Source organism: Perognathus longimembris, chromosome 22 (genome assembly GCF_023159225.1).
Source record: "Perognathus longimembris pacificus isolate PPM17 chromosome 22, ASM2315922v1, whole genome shotgun sequence".
NCBI classification, from domain to species: Eukaryota; Metazoa; Chordata; class Mammalia; order Rodentia; family Heteromyidae; genus Perognathus; species Perognathus longimembris.
The window spans coordinates 11,332,628-11,356,939 of NC_063182.1; the positions used below are offsets into that span (position 1 = coordinate 11,332,628).

At 38.4% G+C, this 24,312-nt stretch overlaps 1 protein-coding gene across 1 annotated transcript in view; it reads right to left on the minus strand.

Annotated features, from left to right (window-relative positions):
• Homer1 (homer scaffold protein 1) overlaps positions 1–3,453 on the minus strand; it is a 100,937-nt gene extending 97,484 nt beyond the window's left edge. The window contains exon 1 of the mRNA XM_048331108.1: positions 1,605–3,453. Coding sequence (XP_048187065.1) covers positions 1,605–1,609 — 5 coding nt within the window. The 5' untranslated portion in view covers positions 1,610–3,453. The remainder of the gene's footprint in view (positions 1–1,604) is intronic.
• Between the last annotated feature and the right edge of the window lie 20,859 nt (positions 3,454–24,312).

Genomic DNA, 24,312 nt, shown 5'->3' on the forward strand with positions numbered 1-24,312 from the left:
AAAACATAGTATTTTTCAGTATTTTTTTCAAGTTTAAATTGGTGCAATTCAACCAAAACATTTTTGAAATGCCATACTTTCCCAGATTAAGTGCTTAAACAGCTTAAAGAAAATACCTCTCTATCTGCAAGATCTACTTCAACAAATTAATGATTGTTTAAACAGGGGAAAAGGGAAGGGAAAAAAAGTAATTTGTACAGGTTACGAAAGTCTTTATAAGTCATTTTATGTAAGTTCTTCATTTTACAAATAAGAATACAGCCCATAGAAGTTAAATTATTTCTCAGGTCACCAAGCCACTAATAGCAGCACGAGAAATAGAATACAGTATTTTAATTTCACTTAACTGTACCCTAATCATCCAAGTCATGTATTCTAATCACTTGTTATTTAAGACTTACCCCAAAAATTCACCTCATTAACTACTGAAGTGACTCCTGTAACATATGTTTGAAAAATTTAAGTTAATTAACGTGTAACTCCCAGGGGGGAAAAAAAAAGTATTACCCAAACACTTTAAAGTGTGTGTACACCCTGACCTATCACAATTTCAGAGCCCATCATTATGAACTCTGTCCCTCAACTTCAGATGATTTGTTTTTTTAATTTATTAATTGAACACAAATTTTTTGACAAGGTGTTGTGCAAAAAGGGTACAGTTACATAGTAGGGCAGTGAGTACAGTTCTTGTGATATCTTACGCCCTGTTCAGATGATTTGTTAAACAACAACAAAGAAAATCCCAGAAAATTCTGGAAGTTCTTATAAGATAAAAGCATTGGAAAGAAATGAATACATTTTCAGCTTAAATTGAATCTCCAGCTTTTTACAAAGCCATAGCATGAAGAGTTAAAAAGTTTGGAAAATGCATTTTTGTCTGACTTCGGATTTGAAGGGTGTAAATCTGGTATTAACACAAACTTTAAGTCTGAGCTTAAAAGCAAAAAAGAGTGAAGGTGTTCCTTCAACCAAAATCTTGGCTTATTCCAGCTCTGATCTACCAAGTGCATTGGCACAGAGGAGAGCCCATCAGTGAGACTTTCAAATTACCTTTTTAACATCCCAATTAACCAAATGTACATTGTAGTTTTGGATAGTCAAGGGCAAAACAGGGGGCACGGTAAGGGCAACGATTTACATTGGATCAGATTCAAGCACTACATGTAGGCTAATCACTAGTCCTTTGTGCTTCTGATTTATTTCCAAAGTCCTGGGAGAATGCAGTAACTCTCTTGGAAAAATACGGTCAACAAAACCTAAGGGGACAAGATTTTGGTAACTGGTAGGTTTGATCGATTATGCAGTGTTCGGTAGAATACATTAACTATGTAAACATTACTAATGAGACCATAATTAAGTTACAAATAATATACACACCTCCCTTAACTGTGACCTCCAATGTCACTCTACAAAAAATACAAATAAATAACTTGTTAAAAGGTTAGCACATCCACATTTTAAAGTAGGACATGGTAGCAAGGGGCAAATTTGTTGAAAATCAGTCACCTCTACCACTCAATCTCTCTCACACACACACACTCACACACACACACACACACACACACACAGAGATTTAAAGCTGTGATAAGCACAAAAATCCTTACCCCATTTTGCCCAGTGAAAACTTGCTCTGAAGTTTCTGCTTTTATGCTACAGAATAACTTCCAAAAGGATTTCTCCGTCTGCTATTTCGCAGTTGCTTTTCCACCTCTCCGAGATCTTTTCCGGGGGGTGCTTCAATGATGCTGACCAATTCAATTATTTCTCTTAGGTAATATGAGCTCTCCCTCGTAGATACCAAAACGTTCAAACAGAGGTGGCATTTGCTTATTGTCAGTTAAAATGCTGCGTGGAGGATACAGCGGTCAAACTATTCCACAAAATGAGTGCACATGTAGGAAAACGCAGAACCCGGCTTCAAGGAGTCCTATCAAAAATGAGTTCGCTGGTCATTTCACTCATGTCCTCCTCGACACTCAGGGAGAGCCAGGTAATTCGGCCTGGACGGCGCTAAGGCTGTGGGTTCAAATTTCTCCACCCCTCTAGCTCCCGGGGGGGTGGAGCATGCAACCCAATGCGACGTGCACTTTAATAAAAACCCTAAAAGCAGCGATGCCACTGCTTCCCTGCGCTTACATTACAAAAAAAAAAAAAAAAAGACTATATAGAAAAATCTTCTGGAAGTGCAAACCCGGCAGCTGGTGACTTGCTCGGCACTCCACATTGGAATCTGTCTTTTTAAAAATAAAATTATTATTTTTTTAAATATCTCCTAAGACTCGGAGCAGAGAGGAGGAGAGGTGGGAGAGAAGGCTAGGCAGGATCGATTCATTCTCCCCAGGAGAAGGAACGGAGCCATTTCCAGGCTGGCAGCAGGCTGGGGGCGCCGCGCACGCCGGGGAGCAGGGGGAGGGGGCCCGCTCCCACCGCCCTCAGCCCCTGCCCGCCCCCCGCCGCCGAGCACAATGGAGCCCGCCGGGCGCCCGGCTCTTCATGCGGAGCTGTCGGTGCCCGCTCCCCTCCTCGCTTCAGAGCACCGCGGCGCTAAGGCTCCAGTCCGCGGAGAATGAATGAATCAGAGAGCCGAAGCCCCGCGCCTCCCCGCCCGGCACCCAGCCCCCCAGCGCCAGGGCGGCCGAGCAGCTGCGGCCAGCGGCGGAGGCTGAGGAGCCGCCGGGTGCTCGCCCGGGCTGAGGCGGGAGGCTACCGCCGCCGCGTCCGAGGCACGAGAGCCGGGCTGGGAGCGGTGCGAGCCGCCGCTCCAGCGCCCCCACCCCGGCGGGTCTCTCGCGCTCCGCGCCGCCGCCACGCGCCGCCTCACATTCCCCGGGCCCGCGGCTGCCTCCTCACACTCCCATCACAGGCCGCCTCCGCCGGCCTCCAGATCCCGCTGGGCCAGGGCAGCGCCGGCCGGGACAGGCGGAAGCCCGCCGGGGAGGCTGCCGGTGCCTCAGCCGCTGCCTCCGCGGACCCGCTCGCCCGAGCGGAGGGCGCCGCTTCCCCGAGTCAGCGCGGCCGGCTGGAGGCGAGCGCGGCCCCGAGCCGCGGGGGGCGAGGGGCGGAGAGGGGCGGGGAAAACGCGGAGCGAGCGCGGCCCCTCCCCTGCTCGCGGGAGGGGGCGGGAGCGGCCGCCCCTCCGAGCCGCGGTCGCGGGCCCCGAGGCCGGCCGGCGGGGGACCGCAGAGCCCCGAGGCGGCGGCGGCGGCGGCGAGGCCAGCGGTCGGTCAGCGGCCGCGCTGGCCCTGGCGGAGAGACAGGCCAGCCGGCCGGTCAGTCAGTCAGTCAGCCCGTCCGGCGGTCCTTCCTTCCTCTCCCCCTCCCCTAGCGGCTGGCGGCAGGCGGGCAGCGCGCTCGGCTCCTCCGCTGGCTCCGGACGCCGCTCCCGGCCGCCACAGCCTCCTCCGCGCCCCGCACCAGGTGCTCGCGCTGTGTCTCCATCCTCCCGTCCGGAGGACCTTTAAATAGCAACGTCAGCGCGCTCTCCGCCGCACACACGTCACCCGCCGCTTACGTCACCCTGGTGCGGGGGATGATGTCACGCGGCCGGAAGTACTGCTAAATTAGGGAAGGAGGGGTGGGGGAGGACGGGGGAAGGACTCTGCGAGCAGCCCGGTGCCCACTGCTCTCTCTCTCTCTGGCTTCTTCTGAAAGGCCAAACCGGAGAGGAGCTCCAAGACTAGGAAGCTGCTGCGGGAGGAGGAGATTGCCTGGCAGCAAATGTGCCAAGCTCAAGTGAATCATTGGCAGCAAGTGTCGAGCGGGTAATATCCCATCTCCTACTCGCATCCCCGCTGCAGCAGCCTTGGGGGAGCCAAGGCTTCACCGGTCCCTTCCAACAAGGACGTGTGAGAAGAACAGCCCGGTCACTAGTGGAAGATATTGCCAGTAAGAATTGAGATGCGTGGTCCTGATGTTCCTATTTTATAAGCATCGTTCTGCATGCACATAGGCAACTATTAAACTCCCTCTTGTAGCCTCTATCGTGGTTACTTAAGTCATCGACTGACAGTTGAATTATCATCTTTATGCCAGGAGGAATGTCATTAGATGATCTGAAAATTTCACTTGCAAAATAGCCGTGGTTTGGCACGGTATCATGAATTAAATTCATTAAAATGAAACTTAGTTCATTCACTCCTCAGATAATTATCATCCATATACATAGCAAATGCCAATACACCCCCGCTCCTTTCCGGTTTATCAATGTAAATTCTAGTTTATGGAATTAAGAACACCAGGTCTATATTATTAGTATTACTACTGCTACTACTACTACCACCACATCTAGGCCAGGCGCTACTGGCTCACTCCTGTAATCATAGCTATTCAGGACACTGAGCTCCGAGGATCATGGTGCAAAGCCAACTGATGCAGGAAAATCCTTGAGACTCTTAACTCCAATTAACCATCAAAAAATAGCTGGAAGTGGAGCTGTGCTCGAGTGGTAGAGCACTAGTTTTTGAGCGGAAAAGGCTCAGGGACAGCACTAAAGCCCTGAGTTCAAGCCTCAGGAAGAGCACCAAAACAAAAAAGACAAAACATAGATTATTTTCTTTTAGTGTATTTCTTAGTTTGGTAAGTATATTTTATTTCCAGTATGACAAAGTAGACATCTGTAGGCTGTGTCTATAAACTTAATAAAATTAGCCAGGCACTGGTGGCTCATCTTATAGTCCTAACTACAGAGATCTGAGGAAGGGGCGGGGTGGGGGGAGTTAAAGCCAGCTTTGACAGGAAAATCCTTGAGATTCTTATCTCCAATTAACTACCAAAAATCCAGAAATGCAGCTTGGCTCAAGTAGTAGAGCACTAGCCTTAAACAAAGAAAGCTCAGGAACAGTGCTCAGGGCCTGAGTTCAAGCCCCACGATGGGAACACACACATACACACAATCATAACACTAAAAAGGTTTTAAATGCCCTTATTATTTTAAGATAATTTATTATGTAAACAATGAACTTTGATTTTATTTGATTTAACATGATAATCATGACCCAGAAATAGTTACTATAGTTTCAAATGCTATTAGTATTTCAGAATTAAGAATTAAGTCTATAAATTCAGCTACTATATTTTACAGATCAAACTTTGATACATCATTTAACATTAAACAAAATGTTCAGAATCAGAGGCAATCTTCCCAACTCAGGATTGTGATTATAAATCTGTAAGTCATTATTAAAAGTTTAAATTTTAAAAATTGAAACTGTATACAACGTATAGTATGTCTGAGTTTTTGTTTTGATTTGGTTTGGTCTGAATAGGTAGCCCATGCTGGCCAAGAACTTTAGATCTTTATGCCTCAGCCTTCTCAGTATTAGGATACTGGTTTTTGTTTGGTCTTGTTTTGGGGGCTTAAAAAAACCAAAAACTCAGTTTTAATGTTAGGAAACTTTATTTTTGCAGCTTTCTGCATTTATATCTTCTTGGTCTAGTTCAAAACTCAGTATCAAAGACATGAGCATGAAAAAGAACTCATTTGCAAATGACTCAGACTTTCTAGTATCATTTTCACATTATAAAATCATGATCTTGTTTATAATTTAAAATATTAAAAGTAGGTTATTGTGGGCACCAGTGGCTCATTTCTGTAATTTTAGCTACTTCAGAGGCTGAGATCTGAGGATTTCAGTTCAAAGCCAGCCCAGGCAGGAAAGTCCATGAGACTTTTATCTCAACCACCAAGAAGTAGAAGTGGAGCTGTGGTTCAAGTGGTAGAGTGCTAGCCTTGAACAAAAAAGGTGAGGGACAGCTCCAGGCTTTGAGTTCAAGCCCCAGAAACAGCACGCACAGAGTTGGTTATAGTGAAAGGCAAAGTCAATCCCTGCTTGCCAATTTGACACTAATATGATATTATCATATAAACAGGAACTACTACTTAGGTTTTAGACAAATGGAGCATTTTCATTACACATAAAATAATAAAACTATCTTTTTTAAGTAATACAGTCCCTTGGCCTCTACACATGAAGCTACAATTGTATGTGTTATTACTCTATAAACACTTTTCTACAAACTTTTCTATCTGTGCAGAATTGTTTGCTGTTTTTCGTTCTTTCTCTATATGTTAAGGTTCTCATTTTACCATATTCAAACCCAACGGATCTTTACCCAACTGTCAAAAAACAGCTTGTCAGCTGACTGTACCTTTAGAGTGTGGACCCTTCCTTAGGGTTTCTACTCTTCAGAACTAGATGGTTTCTTCACAGCTGTCTTTTGTCAACTTGAAAATTAAGAGCAACTTTTCTCTTCATAAATCTAATTTTCTTCTGTGATGTAATTATTGAGTTTTTTATGACTACTTCTGCCTCTTAATCTGGAAAATTCTACCTATACTTGGTCAGTTTTTCTTTCTAGCTTGTGTGAGATTCATGTGTGAAACATGTATGTCCATACACCCAATGGAATAAGTAAAACCTTGAAGTTTTTTTTTCTTTTTTGGCAATTCAGAGCTTTACACTTGCTAAGCAAGTGCTCTACCACCCAGCCACAACTGGAGTCCAACCATGAAACTTTTTAAAATAACATGGAATATCTTCTCAGAAAACATAAATAAATAAAATAAATTCCTTCCTCCCTTCCCCTTTGAACTTTGAAATCATTTGGAGAGGATTTAGAATTCCATTTTATGGCTTTCTGTCTATATGTAAATATCTTTTCTCCTAAAAGAAATTGACATAACCCAAATTCTAGTCCTGAATTCCCAACTTTTAAGTTCTTTATATTTTTAAGTAGTGAACTTCCTAGAAAGTAATATATGTTCTTTTACCGGAAGAGGAAGAACATACTTTAGGAGCATTTTGAGTTTTTCACTGTTTCCATTTCCCACTACACTCTGAAAATTTGTGGGGTGGTTTATGAATACCCTCTGATTTTAGAATCTGTGGGTGTAGGCATCTGTTTCAGCTACCGAGTTTACTTCCATGCCCTTAATAGGAGATGGCATTCTCCAATGGGGTGTTGTTCATAGACTGATCATGAGATATGTTTTTTTTTCAATGAAAAGTCATTCATGAGATAGAAAAATCTTGAAGGAAAGAGTTAAAGGCTGGTTTTATGTTGAATTGACAAGTATTAGATAATAGCAACTCCTTTAGACACTCTCCTTAATTACCTAATACCACTATCATTTTAAATGAAGTCATAGGTAGAAATAATAAGCAGAGATATCTCTCTATAAAGATCTTTATTCCTGGTATGATATTTAATTATTAAGAAACTAATCAGGAAAGACTAAAAGTCATGGTAAGAATTTTTTTCCTATGAATCTACAAACTCATCCTATATCTTATACTATTTCTCACACCTAGATGACTGAATGTTGTGTTAGCTCATGCAAAGTTATCTTTTACTTTATGTTATCTTTTATGCCAATCCTTGGGCTTGAACTCAGGGCCTGGATGCTGTCCTTGAGCTTCTCTTGCTTAAGGCTAGCACTCTCCCACTTGAGTCAGAACTCCACTTCTGGTTTTGGGGGGAGTTAGCTTATTGGACATAAGAGTTTGATTGGCTTTCCTGCCTTGGCTGCCTTGAAACCATCCATGATCCTCAGATCTGTTTCCTGAGTAGTTAGGGCTATAGATATGAGCCACTGGCACCCAGCCATCTTTTATTTTTATTAGTAATGTTTTCTATGGAAACAGGGTAGTCAAATCGTTTGGTTTTTTTCAATTTAAAAGAAAAAGCAAGTCTTTGGTGTCTTTAAGGTAGGGTGGCTTAAGGATGAGTTTTACTCCTCCAAGAGAACCTATACTTTTTTTTAATAAGACAATTTGAGAGTTCTGGGGTGAAGCTGGTGAATTATCCATAGGAAAACTCTGATATAGCGCATAGGAAGTGATTTATGGGACAAATTCCTGGTCTTACTTCTTCCTATAAATTCATTGTTCATTTTCCAAGTCTGTTCAAATTCATACAAATATAATCTTAGGCTTGTAAAAGAAGACACTAGCAGGCTTTCACTCAGATGCTGTTGAGAGTCTGGCTAGAACAAAACTAAAGAAAACTGATAAGGGAAATTGCTGTACAACTAAATATGTACATATTTTAATATTCAGGAGAAACAATGCCTGTGAAAAATATTACCTAGTATAATTGCAGCAGTAAGCAGCTGTAAGCAGCAGTTTCAGAGAACAAACTGGAAAAATATGCAGATCTGCAAAGAACTACAGTAAAGAATGTGGAGTAAAGCTTGCGCTATACCTGTGTGGAGCTGATTGCCATGGTAACCAATAATCTTTTTCGTGAATGGGGGAACAGAACAACCATGAGGAAAATGTTTTAAATGAGCCACCTCATTTTTGTGACTCTTTTGGTGCCAGCTAGGAGGAAAACAACACCCAAGGTATTCAAGCCAGCCATGCTTAGGAAAGGAAATTGTCTTCTTTTCAAAGAGATGTGTCTGAAAATAGAAATTCTACTATTGAAGAGAGATAAGGATTTAAGATGGCAATAGCAAACTCTCAGAATCAAAAAATAATTGGTAAAGACTCTGACATGGCTGAAGCATAGAAAAGCAATACCTAGAACCTGTATTAAAGGTTCTCACAAGCAGATGCCAGGGAGATTCTTAGCATTTGAGGATTTTGATCAAAATAATGAATGTTTGTGAGGCTTTTATTTCTTTTAATGTAGTTTTAAGTAGGTATTTCTCTAAATATTCAAGTAAAAATTGTAAATAACCCTGTATTAGTCAGTCCGCTCCAGAGAAACAAACCAATTGGATAAAGTTATATACATAGTGATCTAGATAGATATAGCCATGGCCCATGCCTGTAATCCTACCTACTCACTAGGATCTGAGGATTGAGGTTTGAAGACGGCTTAGGCAGAGAAGTCTGTAAGACTTATTTATCTCCAATTAACCAGAAGTGGATGTGTGGCCCAAATAGTAGAACATCAGTCTTGAGCAAAAATCCAAGTGAGAGCTTCAGGCCCTGAATTCAAGCCCCGGTATCCTCCTCCTTCCTCCCTAAAAAGGATATAGATGATGGATGGATAGACAGACAGACAGAGGCAAGCAGGCAGAAAGGCAGGTAGATAGCTAGATAATCATATGATATGGTTGTAATTATGGAGACCAAGAAATCCTGTGTCTGCAAACTGGAGAACTGGAGAATCTAGTGATAAATTGTGCTTCAGTCTAAAAGACCTAAGATTCAGAGGAGCCAATGGTGTTGATCTTAGTTCAATTGAAAGGCTTGAGAAATTGTGGTTTGAATGTTGAAGATTAAGAGATGATTGTTCCAGCTCTGAAAAAAAAAACATTATCCTTCTTTCTGCCTTTTTGCTCTACTGTGGCCCTCTCCAGACTAGACAGTGCCTGTCCACATTAGGAGTAATAGGTCTATACTTAGTTTACTGATTCAAAGACCAGTCTGTTTTAGAAACACTCTCATAAAGACACCTACTCTAAAGTCACTGTTACTCCTGCTTCTCTTCAAATATTACAGACTTGCTGCAAATATAGGGCCTTTGCTCTTTCCTTCCGCCTAGAACATACATCTGACATCTTCACATAGTATATACTCTTCTTCAGCACCTGGTTGTGTGTTCAGATTGCATGCTTCAGAGAGAACTTTTAAATATTCTTTCTAAAATATCTGTATATCTACACTATCCCTTCACTTCACTTGCTTTATTTTTATTGTATATTTAGCACTATCTAGAATAACAATAATATATTTTATTAGTTTACTTGTAGAATATAGCCCCATGAAGAGAAACTCTGTCTGATTAACTTCCCATCTACAATCACAGAACAATGTCCAGCACATAGTGGGTTATTCATTAAGTAGTTACCAGTTATCCTTAGGGAGAATCACTTAGTCAAATCTGCTCTTGATAGAACAAACAGGTTTGAAGACCATATACATAGCTGTTGGAATCATTGAGAAGACAGGTGAATGTAGGTTGGTGGGGGTGGAGGGAGTTCCTAGGAATAAGATATGGCAGGAAAAAGTACACACAGTAGGTACTTTGAGGAGTACTTTATAAAGCTGTTAGTCTTTTACATAGGCAGGGTTAGGGTTAGGAAAACTATAAGAGAACAGAACCTGGCTCAGCCAGGCAGACTACTTCTATTCTTAAAAGGACAAGAGGAAGGGACAGTGGTAGGAACAAAGAGAAGGTTGTGGGAAGAGGGCTTCTTGAGCAACAGTTATGTCCTGAAGAGCCACAGCTAGCCCTCAGAGATCTACCCAAGAGGCAGCCCAAGAAGTACCTTAATTCTCCTCACTTCACTACCCCATAACCGGCTGGTGTTCCTCTTATAAAGCAGAAACACAGAAAGTTGCATACAGTAATCCAGTGATATAGTCCACAAAGATTGTCATCCTGAAGCAAAGAGTAGAGAAAAGAAGACTTCCTGGTGGATCTAGAGACATAAATAGAAGATATTTAGCCCAATTCTATTCCATATGTCAAACATAGATATTTTAAAGTTTGGTGCATAGGAAAAAAGTTGCACAGCATAGTAGGGCTACATATTAGTATGTATAAACTTTGACATAACAGCTACTTCAAGGACTTTATTCTACAGATATATTTTCTCAAATGTTCAAAGAAACACAAGGATTTTTTTTTTGTAAATATTGCTTTAGGATGTAAAAGGATCTGGGGATACGGCCTAGTGGCAAGAGTGCTTGCCTCTTATACATGAAGCCCTGGGTTCAATCCCCCAGCACCACATATATAGAAAACGGCCAGAAGTGGTGCTGTGGCTAAAGTGGCAGAGTGCTAGCCTTGAGCAAAAAAAGAAGCCAGGGACAGTGCTTAGGCCCTGAGTCCAAGCCCCAGGACTGGCCAAAAAAAAAAAAGAAAGAAAAGGGAATGCAACCCGTATGTTATCATTATGGTAGTGGTTAACTACGTGATGGTATAATCATATAATGAAATACAATACAGATGTTTAAATGAACAAAGTAGAACCATAATGCTGATATGGAAATATGCCTACTACAGAAGAAAATTCTAGGTGGTTACAACAAACTAAATTGTGGTGATCTTCTGGGAGTAGAAGTATAGATTTGAAAGAGAGATTTTAAAAAAACTTTTCCTTAATATCATTTGCATTGTTTTTTTTAACCATGAGTACATATCAATAATACAAAATCAAACCAAATTGTTTTGAAATATTATTAAAATACATAAACATTTAAAATTCAATTATAGTAGGTTAGAATAAGACATTAATATACATTCCATTTTCCTGTCCCCTTCATAGCATTTTTAAAGAAGATACTATAAATTTACAGAATGCAATTATAAAAAGAAAAAAGTAGAAGCACGTTATTTTATTGGAAACAGTGATTCCATTGTACTGTCCATTGATGAAATAGGATCTGGATATAAGAGAGATTCTGATGAGATGGCAGAATAGCCAAGGTGACTATGACCAAGAGAAGGTTTTGAGAACAAGCAGATGCTTAATTTGCTTAACACAAAGTCAATAGGAGAGATGATTGTTGACATCATAGCAGCCTGCTATAAAGCATAGATAACAGTGATATGAATGTGCACTCAACACTAAAATTTAGTAAAAGGCAGATTTCAACTCAATGTGAGACATAATGTAAAAACCATTAGATCTGTATGAATGGAATTGGTTTCCCTGAGAATAATTGGCTGAACTGTTCCTCTCTAGATCTTCTGACGCGAAACTAGCTGTAGGACTAGTTGTTGGGATGATTTCGCAAATACGCTTTTGTCAGAGAAGAGGTTGAATGATGAGATCCCTACAATTGTTTCTTATTCTACTATTTTATGACAGCTCACATCTGATTTTACATCACAGCAGTGCTTCCCCATTGGATACTTTGTACTGTCTCCTTCTAAGAAGTCATCCTCTCCTGAGATTGTCAGCCATTTCCACTGTACAACGTACTTTTTACTCTTTTTTTCCATGCTTGAATCTCACATACAAGCCCACTGAAAAGTCCCTTTGTATTTATTTTTCTTTGTGTGTTTGTTTATGTTGAGGCCTCCCTATGAAGCCCAGGCTGGCCTTGAACTTGTGAACCTCCTGCCTCAGCCTTCCAAGTGATGGGATTACAGGATTATGTACCACCATGCTTGGCTTCCATTTGCATGTTTTTTAAAGCTAAAGAAAATTATGAACATTAATCCATTTTACATATCTTCTTGAGGTTCTTATTTCTTTATATGATAAGTCAAACAAGGGTAACATATTTAGCCAAAAAGAAAAAAAAGTCATGCTATAATCCTATTTATTCAAGAAGATAATATCTGAGGATCCAAGTTCTAGAGTCAGCCCAGTCAGACAAATCCTTGAAACTCTTACATACAACTTACTAGCAACTAGGTGGAAATAGAGGTTTGGGGCTGGGAATATGGTCTAGTGGTAAAGTGCTCGCCTCGTATACATGAAGCCCTGGGTTCAATTCCTTGGTGCCACAGATGTAGAAAAAGCCAGAAATGACGCTGTGGCTCAAGAGGTAGAGTGCTAGCCTTGAGCAAAAAGAAGCCATGGACAGTGCTCAGACCCTGAGTCCATGCCCCAGGAGTGGCAACAAAAACAAAACAAAACAAACAGGAAATAGAGGTTTGGTTTAAGTGGTAGAGTGCCTGCCACACATAAAGGTGTGTGTGTGTGTGTGTGTGTGTGTGTGTGTGTGTGTGTGTATCTCCATGGCAATATTCTAATTTATTATCTTTGTTTACTCATTAAAGCAAACAAGCTGAGTGTTTTACAAATAAATAAAAACCATGCTAGTTTGCCAGGATTATTTTCTTGGTAAACCAAAAGTCCAAGAAAATTAGCCTCATGATATCTATGCTTTTCCTATGTGTAAAATGAAGACTAAATAATATTCTCTATTTTACAGAGTTATTGAGAGTTTAATCAAACTACCACACACACAGCCTTAGAGCAAACAGTGCTGGGCCTAAAGAAAAAAAAAGCACTTAACAAATATTAGCTGCCCTGCCCCCCTTTTTTGTCAGTACTTTGGTTTGAACTGTGGGCCTTGCACTTGTCCATACAGGTACTCTGAGTACTTGTACTCAAACTACAACAAATGTTATTTTTGAGACTTTTATATTACTTGGTACCTATGTATCATTGTTAACAAAAATTCAAAACAAAATATATAGATGAAGACAAAAAACATATTTTTGTATTATACAATAGGAATGCTCGCATTTTTCACTTCTCAAATACACAATTTAGTGGAAGTTTTGCTTATTATCAAAACATTTTATAATTACTACTATGTAGAGAAATGGATTAAAATTAGAGAAGCTATTTGAAAAATGTAACATAAATATCTTAGATAAATGCATCCCTATATGTATATCTATAATTTAGAATCACTTGAAATTCTTCTAAATAAATATACCAGAGTTCACTATTTGACCTCATATATTTAAAAGAAATACTTTATGGGACAATGCTTATCATATTTTATCTCTAGGTAATGGATTTTTGAATTTTTTCTTTATAACTTTGCTCATCTTCTAAATTCTGTCATGTAGTTGTGTACTACTTTTTCTAACAGGAAAAAGTGTTATCTTTAAAGATAAAAGTGCTTTTTTATCAGAATCCATTTTGCACTGAACAAAGAAGAAATAGAACTTGAGACACCAGTGACATGAAAGATTGCTTTTGAAACATCCTGAAATTATATTTTTATTGGTTTTAACAGGATTTATAGCCTATTCAAAAATGCAATAGAGTGGGCACCACAAAACAAATTTACTTGAAAGTACCAAAACCAGCACATGAATAGTCATGACATTTGGCAACATGTCCTTGATGAAAAATAGTTTTTACTATCTATAATAATGGATATTGGACTAACAGGATAACGTACATGAAGAATAAATTGAAAATATTTTAAAAGTAGAAATTAAAGATGATTAAACAGAAGATGAAAAAGTATTTTAGTGAGAGTACCTTTTGTTATGTTAATAGCAATCACAATCAAATACTAACATGAACTTTAAGAATATCAGTAAGTTCTTGTATCAAATAGGAATGCTAAAAACATGGGAGAAAGAGTCAGACAAAGTGTGAGCTGGATTCTTTTCAGTTTATCCAGGAAATGCAAATAAGTTATTAAGTTATTAATATACTTGGACCTCAGGTTCCCTTAATGTGAACAATAATAATACCTGAAGGACTTACTATATATAATTAAATACATTATAAATTCCCAGTATATATGCTCATTGTGTATAAAAGACAACTCATTGTTTTCATTCTTTTCACTCATTTTTAGTATTTGTAATTAGCTACTTAGGAGGAATCTTACAAGGGTCGAGGTGTAGCTCAGTGTCAGAGTGCTTGCTCATAGTGTATTAGAACCTGGTTTACTTCCCAGTATCTTAAAAATAAGGAACCATAGAGACAGAAAAACAACCAAAACAAAACATTAGATGATGTAAGAATTAGAGAGACTGATTTTTTAAATGTTTTCAAGATGTAGTCTTTCCCTTTAAAGCATTCAAAACTTGTGAACTTTTTACAACAAACATAACATGCCAGCTCTATCATCTTATTACATATAAAAAGCAAAGTAATGCAGACTCTAACATCCAAATAGAAAAATATTTTATACTTCATGCTTAATGATCTCTGAAGTCTCCTGAGCTACTACATTGTAGTCTCATGCAGCTATAAATTGAAATGTAGATTATAATTGACCTTGGATTTATCACATGGATGGCTAGAGTAAATTTCTGGCCTATTAAGAATGCCTTTTATTGCATAGTCTTATTATGTTACCTTTCAAAGACCTTTACAGATCTCAGAATTGTCCTCAAAGCTTGTCCACGAGGTAAGTGAGTTCTTGAAAGTACATTAGAAATGAGGAGTGGCTGTGCACAACCCTACTCCTAGCACAGGGCAGGATAAGGCTGGTGGATGGCAAATTGGAAGCCAGCAGTTTATAAAGAAAGTTTGAGATTAGTCTAAGTTATACAGTGAGACTCTATCTGAACAAAACAAGGAAAAACAAAAGGTTTAGTATACTTAACAATTTTTCTCTAATCTATCATAAAACATTTACCATTAAGGGAAAAGCTTGTGTTCATAGATCTTCTGCCTACCCAGCTCTTGCAGGAAGAATAAGTTAAGTTCATATTCAGAGAAAAAAATGGGCTACCTCTATCCTTAGCCCAATACTTATCTAGTGTATAATGAACTCTGAGGCCTCACCCCTTGCACCTCACTAAATAACATCACTCTGAGAGCCCCTCACCCAAAAAGGATCAGCACATTCCTGGACATAACTGTAAAGGAATGTGAGCTAGTAACTTTCAACCATTGCTATTGTTGAATTTCCTACATAAAGAGCTTATGATCATCCATAAACATCATCTATGAACTTGTGTGTTTCCAGATCACTTAAGTTTTACATATTGTCTTAACACAGAAGAATCTCTGTTATAACTCTGTTATTTATGCTTCTTCAAATTCAGATGTGTTTCTTGATTTATATATCTTCTTTCTTTATATTAAGCCAGTCCCTAGCCATATTTAGTGAGAAAAAAAGCAGTCACTACAATTTCAATCCAATCTTGAAGTTTTTTTATTTAGCAGCAGGAAAACTCTTTGAAAATTAGGATTTTTAGGAAGTCTTATATTTGTAAACTACACTTCATTTTTCCTTTGGCACAGTGCTCATTATTTCCTTAAAGAACCCATGATATATCTACATGATCTTCTGTTAAAAGCTATGGTACCTTTTCCTCAGTAGATTGTTTTATATGAACTTCCTTTATAAGATATAGTACCTTTCCCTCAGTAAATTGTTTTTAGATTTTTTAGTGCTCTTGGATTTTAATTACAGGTCCAACTAGTTCATGAAGTATTCTTGATATTATCTGTAAGATTACACAGCTAAACCTGAAATTCATTTTTTGGATAGAATTCAGATAGTTCATCTATCAGTCTTCTGAAAAGTTGACCTAACAGGTTATACAGCTGGCTGGCATTGCAGTTTTACTCTTGGTATGCTTTTTTAAACATAGGCAAATAGAGCAAAGGATATTAACTCATCTCTTCCTTTTGTGTTCACTAAGCCCTAATACTTCTCACTATTAATTAATAGAAATATATGCCCCACATTGGCATAAATGGTACATGCCTATTATCCTAGTTAACACAGGAGACTTAGAGCTAACAATCATTGTTCAAAGCCAGCTCAGGTAGAAATACCCCACTAACCAGCCAAAATTCCAGAATGGAGACATGTTCAAGTGGTAGAACACCAACCTTAAGTGAAATAGCTAAAGAAGAGCGTGAGGCCTTAAATTCAAGCCCCAGTACCAGCACACACACACACACACACACACACACACACACACACACACACACACACACACACACACACAGAGATAATAAAAGAAATATCTCTTCCCCACCCTGGTTACATCCTTCCTTAGTGCTTTATACTTTCCAACTTTTTTTGCAAGTTTTCAGTAGATCCAACAATTTCCTTGGCTGATAATGAAAATGTAATTACTTTTTTTCTATAATCTCACAACTGCTATAAAAAAACACACAAACCCACTAATTGTTTTGCTCATCAGTATATATCCCTACTTGGTTCAGACTAAAGGCCCTACGAATGTGAGTCATAGAGCTAGCTAGAAATAAAATTGTTATAGAAGATCCTCACACTCCAGATGTGCCACATTTCTTGTAATTGTTTTGTTTTAAATTTCTAGCACTCTACCCCTTGAGCCACAGCACCACTTCTGTCTTTTTCTGTTTATGTGGTACTGAGGAATCAAACCCAGGGCTATGTGCATGCTAGGCAAGCACTTGCCACTAAGCCACATTCCCAGCCCCTAAATGATCAATTTAAAGAAAACCAGAACAATTTTGTACTTAACTGTGTAATAGCTTTTATTTATTGGGCATCCACTATATAGTTAACATTTTGCTAATACTTCAATGTTTATTTTCACAGTCTATTGCAGTAGAAATTTTATAATTATCCCATTTTATAGAAGAGGAAATGGGGTATCAGAATTTGTCATTTTCCTAAATTCCATCTAGATTTTAATTTACCTAATTCTGAGTCTTTAACTCTGACCTCTAGGCTCTTTTGCGATCTAACAGGAATTAAATAAAACATTTCTAGAAGTATGGTTAACTGGATTAGTATACAGACTATTTGAACTCTGTTTTGGTTCTGCCACAAATATGTATTTAATAAAGGGTAGTTGACTTAACCTCTACAAACTGTTGTTAAATGTTAGATCACAAGACTTTTGGTGTCTTTCAGTTTTGTAGTTCTACTTTTGTAAATATTTATTAACCTGTATAGTCATGAATAGAAATGAAATTAAAGGTAAAAAAGGTAAAAATAAGTTTATATTTAAAGTAAAGTTTAAATATAAAAATAGTTTGTTATTATCTCCCTGTTTCTGTCTCTATTTCTTTCTGTCTCTGTCTCTCTGTCTCTTTGTCTGTGTGTGTGTGTGTGTCTGTGTGTGTGTGTGTCTGTGTGTCTGTGTGTCTGTGCTGGTACTGGTGCTTGAACTCAGAGCCTAGGTGATATCCCTTAGATCTTTTGCTCAAGGATAGTTCTCTACTGCTTGAGTCACAGCTCTACTTCTGACTTTTTGCTGATTAATTGGAGAGAGGAGTCTTGCAGACTTTCTTGCCTGGGCTGACTTTGAACCTTGATCCTCGGAACTAAGCCTCCCAAGTAGCTAGGATTATAGTGAAGCACCAGTGCCTAGACAGTTTGTTATTCTTCAGAACATTTTCTTTACCATAAGAAATACATATTATTTTATTTTATAGAACTAAACAAAGAAACCCAGAGATGTTCATTAACCAATCTGCCCTTACTTTTGGGTATAATGGCAGTAGTGTGTGTAAATTAATTGTATTCATTGCCTTGAGTGATAGATATGTATATTTATTTCCTAGCTTGACATTACAAAAAGTAAAACTTTGACTATTACATAGCATTCATTCTCTTTATTCAGATTGTATTCAGGTAGTCACACCCCAACACTCCCCCCACCCTGAGTTTGGTTTTTGTATTCAGAAAGATTTAATTAAGAAAATTAATATGATATCAAGGCCTTCATTTGACTAAGTTAGATTATCTAGTTTTTCTCAGATAATTTTTGTTTACTAGATATCTTTTATCCATAGATAATGACGCAGCCTTTTTCTTGTCCTCATGTGTAATGGAAGCCTTATTTTCTAGTTATCTTGCTAATCTTTCCCAGTCCTGTTCTAGTCCTCTCTGCCTCCATCTCCCCACCATCCTTCTTAGCACTGCTCCATGCCTCAGAAGATTGGATTTTACATCTCCAATTCTTTTGAGAAAGAACACATAGGGTGTCTCCAGTTAGAAAGTAAGCATTTCTTCCCTATCCCTGCTGTGATACTACCTCTTTGTCAGTACCTGCATCACTCCCTAATCACATTTTCTGCCAGACTGGCCTTTTTCCCCAGTTGCAGCTCTTACTAGGTTATTATTTACTGTATTTTTTTCTTTGTTTCTTCAGCCCCAAGGAAATAATGGTTCTGCTTTTGTAGCTGCTCTCTAAGTACCTCACCATACTGTCTCTTTTCTTAACTTTGCTTAGATATATTTGAGTGATATTTTTGTTAAAGTCTCCTCATTGGGCTACCTTGGATAAATTTTGTTTCTCCTTACTTAAAACCCATTGAGTCAGAACTTCAGTACTACCTCATTCTAAAGTTTGTCTTTGACTTCAATTACTAAATATGTATTTAAGTGTGTTCAAAATTATACTAAGAGCTATGGGAGGTTGAAGGGTCATGTATGTCCTGCTCTCAGTCTTGAGAAGTTTATAATCTAGTGAGAAGGTCCATTAACAACCTGTATCATAAGATTGTACATCTTGTTAGGTAAGTTCATAGAGCTATCTAGAAATAAGATAAAATTGTTATAGAAGATCCTCACACTCCAGATGTGCCACATTTCTTGTAATTGTTTTTAATTTCTTGAGGACATTTTAAATTTATTTAAAATATTTAACAGACTTTTACATATATTATTTGGAATTAGAAAATATTGAAATTTCAACCAAACATTCAGTAATCTTCCCTAATCTTCCTTCTGACTCAGTGAAATATATCCAAAGTTATCTGCTACATAAATATTGTAAGGAACAATAATTCATTCTTGTGTATGATAGAGGAATTTTTTCATCAAGCAATATGGTTATGGGTTTTTGTATATCATTCTGAAAATCATCCACCATGCCCAGTAGAATAAGAAATGGATCAACTGCTTCTGACTCTTACCTCCACTCAGATTTTTCTGAGATGCCCAACTGATGTATAGGAAAACCCCATTTTGCCCATCAGTATATATCCTTATTTGGTTCAGACTGAAGGCCCTACAAATGTGAAACTAGACAGACATTTGCTGTAGTTTGGTACCTGCTATAATTATTGAAACGCAATAAACAGGTTATTATTTTAAGAACTGATTCTCAAGAGTACAAATTTGATAATTCAACCACAGTTTGGAAAGGGAACATCAGAATGTAGAGAAAAGTGGTGAGTTTTCTCTGCTTGTGCATGTATAGCAGTAATACTGCCTGTCATAGCAAGGAAGGCTTTGTGAGAGACCTGGTGTCTGCTCTCAAAACTTGAGTCAAATTCACACATCAAAAGTGGAGGACTTGAAAAGTAACAATATAAAGGAAAAGCAGAGAGGTAAGAATGATCTACTGCCTCATATACATGAGGCCCTGGGTTCGATTCCCCAGCACCACATATACAGAAAATGGCCAGAGGTGGCGCTGTGGCTCAAGTGGCAGAGTGCTAGCCTTGAGCAAAAAGAAGCCAGGGACAGTGCTCAGGCCCTGAGTCCAAGCCCCAGGACTGGCCAAAAAAAAAAAAAAAAAAAAAAAAAAAGAATGATCTAGTATTGCACACAGGACAAACAAGAGACAGCTTGACCTGATAGCTGAATCCATTTCCACCAGCACAAAGTAGACCAGGTAGATAGAATACCTACTAATGGGGCAACCTAAGTTTGCAGCTATGCAACCAACAATAGGGTCATTCAAGAGTGCTTCCTTTCCCAATGATTTCCTGTCCCAACAGCTCTGCTTCCTCCCAAGAATGTGGGAAATAAGGAAAGCCTATCCCATCCATTATAGGTAATGGAAAAAGGAATGCTCATGAGATAAGAAAAATAGGAAGTAGGGATAGGAATTCCCAACGTCTTAGCTGGCAGTGTCTTCTGGGTGTTATAATCTACAGACTTACTTTTTCACCTTTACTCTTTGTTCTACCAATTCCAAATGAGGGAAAGGAGTACTAAAATTCACCAACCATTAACAACTGCTGCATAAATGTCTTTTCAAGGCTTGCTTCAGGAGTGGTAATTACTAGAGCACTTCCCTAATAAATACTGGCATGTCTAATCTTTAGATTTCAGAGAATGCCTGAGAACTGGATAGCAAATTAGTAATGTCAGTTATTGAAGTAACATAAAAGCATTTTTCCACATTAAGGTACCAGTATGATATAGCATTCCTTTTATGACAGTGGCTTGACTTTTTGAGTTAGCAGAACAAAGGACTTAACACTACTTCAGGCAGAATATATTTCTAAGTCAGCACCATTTTTCCCCTATAAACCTGTCCTGCATAAATCACATTGCTGTGAGAGTCAAATGAGATCATTATGTGAGGGTGCTTGGTAAACTAAAGAGCTGTATAATGGTCAAGCAATCATTATTACTATCATTGAGTGGATCATAAGAGAACATGTTGGTGGGTCATTTGTAGGACACTATGCTTGAGTGATAGAAAAACGCGTTTATCCTTAAGAACTAAAGGTGCTAAGTAAGATTTTTGAAATGCTATTTATGGCAACATTGGTATGCTACTAGTATGATGTGCTAACAAGAATGGAATACAGGTCTGGGAATATGGCCTGGTGGTAAAAGTGCATGCCTCATGTACATGAAGCCCTGGGTTCGATTCCTCAGCACCACATATAGAAAAAGCCAGAAGTGGTGCTGTGGCTCAAGTGGTAGAGTGCTAGCCTTGAGCAAAAAGAAGCCAGGGACAGTGCTCAGGCCCTGAGTTCAAGCCCCAGGACTGGCAAAAAACAAAACCAAACAAAGAATGGAATACATTAAAGCAGTGTTATTCCATTACTTTTTAAAAAATGATTTAAAGTATTAGATTCTAAGAATAAGCAGATATGTGTAAAAAGCTATTCACTGTGACACTGGTTTGGCAATTAAGACACACCTGGAAACAGATATTTCCATCTTTATAACTCTTTAGAAAATTATGATACATGTATATTGCAGAATGTCACATGGTCAATGGAAAGGATGAAGTATATTTTATATATACCAACAGGGAAAGATAGCCAAAATATATTAAGTGATGAATACAATGTGAAAAATAGTATTAGTTGGATGATTAATATGTTTCTAAGAGCTATCTGATTATCAAGGAATCAGTTTTCCTATATAGTGATAAGTAAAACATACCATTTACACATATTTTAATGAACTTATTGTGTGTGTGTGTGTGTGTGTGTGTGTGTGTGTGAGTATGTGTTTGTGTGCTGGTCCTGGGGTTTGAACTCAAGACCTGGGCACTGTCCCTGAGCTTATTTTGCTCAAGGCTAGTCCTCTACCACTTGAACCACAGTGCCACTTCCAGCTTTCTCCTCCTCCTCCAACTCCTCCTCCACTTTCTCTTCTTCCTCCTCCTCTTCTTCCCCCCCCCCCTTCCTCCTCTTCCTCCTCCTTCTCCTTTGTTTTCTTTATTGGAGATAAGAGTCTCATGGACTTTCCTGACTGGGCAGGCTACAAAGGGCAATCCTCAAAATCCCAGCCTCCTGAGTAGCTAGGAGGAGTACAGCTATGAGCTATAGTGCCCAGCTATGGGCATAATTTTTACTGAGCACCTTTAATGAACAGTGGCTCTCTGAAAGTTAAATATTCTACAATGTTTTCTGATGTTTTAATTTTTATAAGCTTAGAGTACTTTTATGAGCATAGTGAGTCTACTTTTGTAAAAAAAAAAGTGCAAATCCTACTCTTTAACAAAACTTAAACTCATTAATGAAAAGTTATGATAGAGTTTCAGGAAACTAGCAAGAAATATAAAAAGTTTACATTGTTGAAGCCAAATGAAGTTTTAGTTCAGCTTGCTGAAGATGGTTTGGAATTGTAGGATTTACAAAATAAAATGCCTCCATTCCATTGCTCTGAAGCACCAGGCAATAATTTAAAAAAACAAAAAAAGTTCAGTCTCCATGGGACTGAAACAACTCTTCCTCTTAACATAATCCAGAACAAAGATGAGTTTAATCCCCTTGTACAATGTTTAAAATTTGTTTGGGACCAATGAATCAGAAGTCGCCATGGTTGTTGAATGCAGTCTAAGCCCCAGGGAAAAATCAATTAAAATGGCTTGAACATAGGGGAACAAGGTCAACTTGGACTTGCCTAAAAGGAAATACTGGTGATGACTGAAATTCACTTTGCCATTTGCTATTAGGAACAAAACAAACACGTCACTGTTAATCAGAGAGGTATTAAAAAGACTTGGCCATTTCAGTCCATTACTTTTCTTTTACTTATTTCCCTTCATATATCCATTCTTACACCTATCAAAATGCCTGGCATATCTATTTGTCTGTCTGTGTATATATGTATGTATGTCAGTATCTATCTATCTATCTATCTATCTATCTATCTATCTATCTATCTATCTATCTATCTATGCCTACCTATCTATCTATGATCTATGAAAGGAAAGACAGAGAGGGAGAAAACTATGACATAATCATATTAATAAGTATAATGCTACTATCTAACCACACACAAACAAATCTTACTGAAAACATAGAATAATTAAGTTTCATTTGCAAAGATGATGAGGTTGTGAGGATTTAAATATTTTCCCATTATTGTTTTAAAGTTGAGCAAGCCACACATTTATTTTTAATTTATTTTGCCAGTCCTGGGGTTTGAATTTAAGGCATGGGCACTATCCCTGAGCTTCTTTTGCTCAAAGCTGGTGCTCTACCACTTGAGCCACAGTGCCACTTCCAGCCTTTTCTGTGTATGTGGTGCTGAGGAATCAAACCCAGAGCTTCATGTATGTTAGGCAAGCACTCTATCACTAAGCCACAATCCTAGCCCAAGTCATACATTTAAATGCAACAAAAACATTAAAAAACAAAATGGGTCAGATATGGGGATGCATTTCTATAATTCTAGCATTCAAAAGGCTGAAGCATCAATATCACTTGAGCCCAAGAGTTTGAGACCCAGCCTGAGTAACATAGTGAGACCAGGTCTCAAAAAGCAAAGCAAAACTAAAATAAAACAAACACAAAACTGCAAATGATTCCACAAAAATTACAAGTTTTTTTCCTTTTGTTATTCAAAGGACATACAGGAAAGAAAAACCTTCTAGAGGAAGTAGAGCTAGAGAAAAAATAGGCTTTTGAGCAACTCAAAATCTTCACAACTAGTTGTATGTGTAGCATAAAAGGAAATTGTTCTTTTGGTATCCTGTTACATCCAATAATTTCAGCTTGTTCAATAGACTATACTATCCCAAGCATTTACAATATAAAGAGCTTTGGGGAATTTGGAAGTTGGCTTTCAAAAGTCTACTGTACCCTAATATTTTTGTTTTATGGGACTACAGAGAGAATATGGGAGGATTAAAAACTATTTTTTCTGGAAAAAAATAAGGATTTAGGTTTTTAGAAAGGAAACTCATTTCCTATAATAAATATTTACCACAAAATCTTTTTTTTCATTTCTTTATTGTTAAAATGATGTACAGAGTTCAGTTTCATATGTAGGGCAGTGAGTACATTTCTTATCCAACTTGTTACCTCCTCCCTCATTTTTCACTCTCCCCACCATGAGTTGTACAGTGGGTTTACATCATATAGTTTTGTAAGTGTTGCTGTTGCATTGGTTTGTCTTTTTATCCTATGTCTCTCAATTTTGGTATTCCCTTTCCCTTCCCTAGTTCCAATACTCATATATACAATATCCAGGGTACTAAAATCAGTTACAGTGGTATCAGGGTAAAACTACAGGAAAGAAAGTAAAAAGAAATAGGGCATAATTTCACATGGTATGTTGAAAATGATAAACCATTTGTTTCCATAACTTGGTGTTCCTTTCACTTAGTATCATCTTTTTTTTTTGCCAGTCCTGGGGCTTGAACTCAGGGCCTGAGCACTGTCCCTGGCTTCTTTTTGCTCAAGGCTAGCACTCTACCATTTGAGCCACAGCTCTCTTTCTGGCTTAAGTGCATATATATGTATATATAGATACATATATA